At 37.3% G+C, this 7,179-nt stretch overlaps 1 protein-coding gene across 1 annotated transcript; it reads left to right on the top strand.

Annotated features, from left to right (window-relative positions):
- The first annotated feature begins 833 nt into the window (after nucleotides 1-833).
- On the top strand, nucleotides 834-6,400 carry LOC136232764 (protein IWS1 homolog 1). Its single transcript, XM_066022156.1, has 11 exons — nucleotides 834-1,033; nucleotides 1,380-1,899; nucleotides 2,682-2,801; nucleotides 3,287-3,507; nucleotides 4,272-4,401; nucleotides 4,487-4,549; nucleotides 4,638-4,715; nucleotides 5,071-5,159; nucleotides 5,293-5,355; nucleotides 5,459-5,615; nucleotides 5,951-6,400. The coding sequence occupies exons 1-11, from the start codon at nucleotides 1,014-1,016 to the stop codon at nucleotides 6,047-6,049; spliced, it is 1,560 nt and encodes a 519-aa protein (XP_065878228.1). The 5' UTR covers nucleotides 834-1,013; the 3' UTR covers nucleotides 6,050-6,400.
- Nucleotides 6,401-7,179: the final 779 nt, after the last annotated feature.

Genomic DNA, 7,179 nt, shown 5'->3' on the forward strand with positions numbered 1-7,179 from the left:
TCCTTTTGAGTGGATGTAGCACATTCAGTAAAACCTGCATTTGCAAGTAAGTTCTCCCCAATTACGGTGAAGTTATTCATATCCAACCCAATAAAAGAACCTATCTGAACCGAAAACTCATCATCTTATAAGATTAGCTCTTCCGGATTTTGGCCTTCCTCAAGACTCTTAGTAATCAACAAGTGTTGTTCAAACGTCCATAGACCTCCTCAAACAATCTATTCTCTTTCCAGAGGATGAAAGAACTCAAAGCGGAATATGTTAGGACTTAAATCTTCAAAACACAAACCTTTTACAGACATCCAAATCTTAGTAATGGTGTTTTTCATGAAATGGGCCTTCACATTTCTGTTGGTGAGAATCGAGCCAATAAGGCTCTAAGATGGTGTTTTTTGCCTCAAGCATAGTCATTGACCATTAATCTGCGATATTTTCCATAGTCAGCGGTAAGCACAATATCAGTTTTTGGAATAAAACAACAGAGTAAACCTTGTAAAAAAGTGAGAAATTCTAAATCGTTATGATTCTAGTCACATTATTACTTAACCAATTGTATTATTTGTAAAATTAAAATGAAATTGTATACGTAATTTCCTCAAATTTTAACATCAAAACTCATCCGTTAGGCATCTTAATTTCACTCCTAGGAACGTTTCCTTTAAAAGTATAGAATAGACATTGAATGACCTAACTAAATACCAATACTTCAAATTTGTAGATCTGTTAAAAAGAAAAAAATATTTGTAGACGGTGGGAAAATAAATATTTTTATATTATATATGCGCCCTTCTTAGGATTTATTTCTAAACTACTGTTTTTTATCCTAAATATTGAATGACCTATCTGTTAAAAAAAAAAAAGAGAAACTATTTATTGTAGACGGTGGGAATATCTATCTATATATGCAGTACTGAAAATCAAATCGATTTCTCTGAGCTTGCTGCTGTTCGAACGATTTTTAATTTTCTCTTGATTTTCGAGGATCATCGACTGCCTATTGCCACCGGTGGGTCATGGCTTACGAAGACGATCCGTAAGAGTTCTCTCTCTCTGTCTCATCATATGGGAACGGAAAATTTCTGTTTCTCAATTTTGTGTTCTACCTCTGTTTACATCCATTTGATTGTCTGATTGTAATTTCTTAAGGTTGCTGGTGGTTTTCTATCTTTCCTTGTTAATTTGATTCTGATTCCATCTAGTTTCTCGTGATAGCAATTTTTAGGGTTACTGTTCTTCGGCGTCTGTTTTTACGATTGCGATTCTTATAATTAGGTTTAGGGAAGCTAGCGTTTTACTTTTCTCTCAGATGCTTTGCTCACCCTTGCGAAAAGAATTTGAGATTTCCATGATTTCACATTCTGGTACTGCTCGATTTCCAGGTATCGTGATGAGAATGGAGAGCCATTGATGGACTACGACGATATGCAATCAGATGGTGGACATTCCCCAGCGCCTCGCCAGGATGATCTCCTTGAGGATGACGTTGATGGATGGGGAGAGCAAGAGCGAGAGAGGTCACAAACCCCAGTATATGATACGGACAAAGTTGAAAGACCGAGAAAGAGGTTGGTAAAGAAGAGCGATTCAGGGATGGAGGGAAAGGATAACTTTGTGGTGCCTGAGTTGGTTGATGAGGATGAGGATGAGGGGTTTAGGAGAGACTATTCCATGGAAGAAAAAAAGAGAAAGAGATTGGGCAAGGAAGGGGCTGGGAGTAGCGGGAAGGACAGGAAAAAATATAGCAAGGGTGAGAAGAAGTATGCAAGTAGTGGAGGGAAGGGGGCCAGTGGTTCAAAATCTGGATTGACTAAGAAAGGGATGTATTCAGGAAGGTTGGCTGGTAAGGAAGATGGTGAGGTCAAGGAGATGTGGGATACTATTGCAGGAGGTGATTCTGAGGTTTGTGTTTCGTTCTTCTGATATTGTTTGGTTTATTGATAGCTAGATATAGCTTTTATGTGATCATTTTGCATTGATTTTGCGATTCTTTTGAGTTTTGACATGACAATTGATAAACAATAAGGATGATGCCAGTTTGCAATTTTTTTTTTTTTTTTTGAGAAGGTTCTTGCTGTTGATGACGTGTCTGATTTTAGAATGCTTGTCCATATTCCATGTGACATGAATATCAATTGCTTGAATCATGGATCAGTGAGCAAATATTGTAGAACTGTATTTTTGTGGAAGTATTGGGGCCTGTTATTGATTCACGCATTCTTTATAGCAGATGAAGGCATGAAACTTCTGATAATGGTGACTCTAGTGCCTCCTTTTCAGCAATTTGACATTCTTGTCGATATCTTCCTAACAATGTCATTGGTTATTTTTTGATTTGACATATTAATCTCCAGTTGTTTGTTTCTCTCTTTGTTTAAACAAAATTATGTATGCTAGTAGATGGTGAGCTTGGATATGTGTATTCTACATAATTTCATGTATGTAGTAACTTCCGAACCTTGTAGCACATTGCAGATACATGATTACATGTTGATGTAATATAGCTCATTCTGCATTCTGATGCTCAAACCTAGATTTTTAGAACGAGGATCTTCTACTTCATCCCCTTTATATATTTGTCCAAAGCTTTTAATTTTAACTCTATTGAAATTGAAGGATTTTTATTGGTGGGTTTGGGAATATTCTTACAAAATCTGCTAACTATAACAGTTTCCTTGGAACAGGATGATCATGAGGGTCCTAAGAATGTGGATGATGACAATTTTATAGATGACAGTGGTTTGGATCCTTCTGATCGCTATGGGAGTGACAATGAACCACGTTCTCCTGGTGATGCTCCTCAGGTTAGTATTTGTAAAAAAAATAATCTAACCCTTCCTCCTTTCAACTTATCTTCCTCTTAATTATAGTTTTCCCAATTAAAACTTATTACGGTATATACTTATTCCATTGCAACATCTAGTATGCTTTATCAATGAATCTCTCGATGAGCGGTATGTACTTAGTTTTGTTCTTTTTTTAAGATTCTCACCGTTTCTTTCAAGTTGTTAGGCACTTGATTTTAATATTTTGAATGGCTATTAAAAGATTATTTTTACTTAGTATGATGTTTACTGTCTAGTAAATATGGTAATGGATAGGACGGAGTGGAGGGAGCGAATTTGTGTCGCTGACACGATTTGATTTCACGGTTTTATATGATGGTTCATGTTAGACGACCCCGAATCATTTCGGGACTAAGGCTTTGTTGTTGTTGTTGTTGATGTTTACTGTCTAGTCATTTTCTTAATCTTCATTTTTTTATTGCTTATGGTTCTGATATTGACAGGCAGAGGAAGGTGAAGAGGATGATGAAATCAAGGAGCTCTTCAAGATGGGTAAGAGAAGGAAGAAGAATGAGAAAAGTCCTGCAGAAATGGCATTATTAGTTGAGAATGTCATGGCTGAGCTTGAGGTCACTGCTGAAGAGGATGCAGAACTTAATAGGAGTGGGAAACCTGCCATCAATAAACTTAAGAAGTTGCCTCTTCTTACTGAGGTCCTTTCGAAGTAAGCTGGTTGTGTCTGTTAAACATATGAAGCACTCGGGGGGTCGGAGTGGCGGTGTCGGACTCTTTGGACACGGGGACACGGCCGGACTCGCACCCGACATGGCAAAAAACGTGTCCGGCCGTGTCCATGCCGTGTCCAGATTTTTAAAAAAGAAAAAAAACCAAGAGGTTATCCCTCTCGAGTAAGGAACCAAGCAGAAATTATCTTACGAAACCAAAGCAGATAGGATAAGAATTATCTTCCTCCACCACCAATTAGGGCTTCCTCCACCCATCTCTTATCATAAACTAAAGGCAGTTGAAGGAAATGAGTGTTAACTTGTGAAAAATGACACATTTACCGTCTATATGCTTAGAAATGACACACTTACACTTGTAAATATTCCTAAAGTTAAGTCTCCAAAATAATTTTGCTTAAACAAGTACGATTATGCAGGGAAATAATTGGACTGAAAAATAACACATTTACCCTCTATATGCAGGGAAATAATTGGACTGTAATTTGTGTACTTTTATCACTTCTAAATGTTATTTGTGTTTTTTATACGTAACATATATATATATATATATATATATATATATATATATATATATAAAATTAATTATATAGAAATTTGCTGTGTCCCGCTGCACCCGTGTCTCATATTTTTTAAAAATGCAGGTTGCCGCACCCGCATCCGCACCCGAGTCGGTGCATCATATTCTGGCCTTTGTGTTTTGAATGGTACTAATACTTAGATTCTTGTTGAATTTATGGTGCAGGAAGCAGCTCCAACAAGAATTCATTGATCATGGAGTATTAACTCTATTAAAAAATTGGCTTGAACCACTTCCAGATGGAAGTTTACCCAATATAAATATCCGTGCAGCAATTTTGAAGATATTGTCCGATGTATGTGAGGGCTTCATTCATATTACTGCCTTTGTGGATTCTAGTGAAACTAATTTAGGATTGAAGTTTCTTTTTTCCCATGCAGTTTCCGATTGATCTGGAGCAGTATGACAGAAGAGAACAGTTGAAGAAAAGTGGACTTGGAAAGGTTTAGCACCTATTATGTAAAATTTTCCACCTTATCTGAAGGTTGAAATGGGATAAATGTCTTATTATGCATTTTTATTTTATGACAGGTTATCATGTTCTTATCAAAATCTGAGGAGGAAACTACATCCAACAGAAAGCTTGCTAAGGATTTGGTTGATAAATGGGTAAGACAATGCCCCCTGTATACTTTTTTGTATGTAAATGCATGCTACACCCTTCTTTTGGAGGAGGATTATATTTATGATAGAGCTGACTGTAAAAGAGCAATCGAAACTAGCGACTTCAACTAGTTGGCAATAAGGTTTGATTGTTGTTGACATGTTGTTGATTGCTAGTGAATGGTTTGAGTGGCAGCAGTGGTACTGGATATTTCTTTTTGTTTGATTCCCTTTCATGACTTTTGACAAAATTCCTTGTGGAATTTTATTGTATTATGGACCTAATACATTAATTTGAGTAGTTGTGTATGGAACTCATTATTCACTCTAGTACTCACTATTTCGTTTTGAAAAAATGCAGAGTCGGCCAATATTTAACAAGAGCACCAGATTTGAGGACATGAGGAACATTGATGATGACCGGGCGTATCGGAGGCCACCTGTAAGAAGGTATTTATGTCCACTGGTTCATTGTTGTGTTGTTGAAAACTGTACTATACTAAGATAAGTTTGCACAATATATAAGTTTCTGATGTTTGCTTATTTTGCATTTCTTGGTGGTTATGTTTTTTTTTTTGGACAGGCCTGTAAATAACTCAGCAGGAATGGAATCTAGAGATGGTGATCTGGATTTGGATATTTCACAGTATGTTTTATTTAAAGATGAATGGTTGCATTTATCCATAACCTTATTTCCTAGTATTATCTTTCACATTTCTCATGGTATTCTTTTTCACTTTCAAAAATAGGGAAAGAAGATCTGGCCAATCATCTGCTTCCAGACAACACGCGTCTAGGCCAGAAGCTACTCCATTAGATTTTTTGGTGCGACCTCAGTCCAAGATTGATCCTGAGGAAGTTAGAGCTCGGGCTAAACAAATTGTACAAGACCAGCGTCGACTTAAGGTTGGTTCTCTCTTTAGATAACATTGTGCAGATAGTGTGGTATCAAGCTGGTCAGTTTTAAATATATACTGGATTGTTAAAAGGGCTTGATATAATACCTCTATTTTATATAGTAATACTTTCAGTTAGGTGATTTAAACCCATAAGACATAAGATGTGAAAGCCTGGTATTGCTGCTGCTGGTAGCTAATTTCAGGCTTTCCACATACTGAGTTACGTATAGAGAAATTCACGACTTGACTTGGAAGGGGAATAAATTTATAGAGGTTAACTTGCTTCTGTTATTAAATTTTATATTTATTTGGTTTCTAAACTATAATAATGTTGAATGGCAGATGAACAAAAAATTGCAACAGCTGAAGGCACCAAAAAAGAAGCAATTACAAGCTACCAAACTTAGTGTGGAAGGTCGGGGTATGCTCAAATATTTGTGAGTTGTGAATGCCAAACTCCCATTGATTGCTGACTGGGAATAAACAGTGATGTGACTGGACATTCTGGCCTTTGGTTCGTGGACTGCGTGAAGCTAATATAAGCTGTTTGAGAGGGGAATGATACCAAAATTTATCACGGCAAGAATATTGTCTGTCATTGTTTGTTAAATAACTGTTTTTAATGTAACAAACAATTCTTCTGTTTTTAATGTAAAAATTATTAAATGGAGGGTAGGTGTTGAACCTAGGACCCTTCCAATTCATATGTACGCTGTCTGTGTTAATGTTTGAATGTTCTGGCTTACAAATTGATGCGAAGTTAATAAAATGTTTGAAGGAACAAATTTGTCCCGTTCCAATTTGTAAGAAATAAGATTCCATTTTTTTGGTTGGTTTGTTTGGGAAAACCGAGTTTGAGACCTGAATTGGCTTGCATGTGATAAATAGCAATGGTTTGTAGGTGAAGGTGATACATCCGATAACATAGGAGTATATGGTTGCATTTTTTTTGAATGAAAGAATAATTGAATAAATTTAATCAATAGCCAAAAGGCTTACAAAAACACAGAGAATAATGTTGGTTACAGTCACAGATGAAGATAGAAGGCCTAATTTTGCAGCCGCATCAGCTACACTATTTGCCTCCCTTCTAGTAAAGAGAAAGTTACAGAGTGGAATGCTATTAGCAATAGAGCGGCAATCCGCCAAAATAAGTCCCAAACTCGAGTAATCTTCCTCCACATCATGTTGTAACGCGTTGATAACTAGTTGTGAGTCCCCCTCAATACATACCTCAACATCACCACGTTGTTTGATCCACGATAGGGCCTCGCGACAGGAGATAGCTTCTGCTATGACTGGGAGGCCTGCGCCTGGTACAGCTCCAAACCGAGCAGCGATGAACAACCCATTAGAGTTCCGAATAACAGCATCGAAACCAAACCTACCGTCAGACCCGCGCACAGCAGCGTCGAAGTTAACTTTAATTCCGGATACTGGTGGTCGCCAAGTACGGACAGCAGCACTTGTCTGCGCTATTTTGCTGATATAGTTGTGTGCATTCCGCCATGAAGCTATGAAAGCTTTTGCCCGTTCAGCGATGCTTGACGGTATGAATGGCTTTCCTTCCC

This window comes from Euphorbia lathyris, chromosome 6 (genome assembly GCF_963576675.1).
Source record: "Euphorbia lathyris chromosome 6, ddEupLath1.1, whole genome shotgun sequence".
Classification (NCBI taxonomy): Eukaryota; Viridiplantae; Streptophyta; class Magnoliopsida; order Malpighiales; family Euphorbiaceae; genus Euphorbia; species Euphorbia lathyris.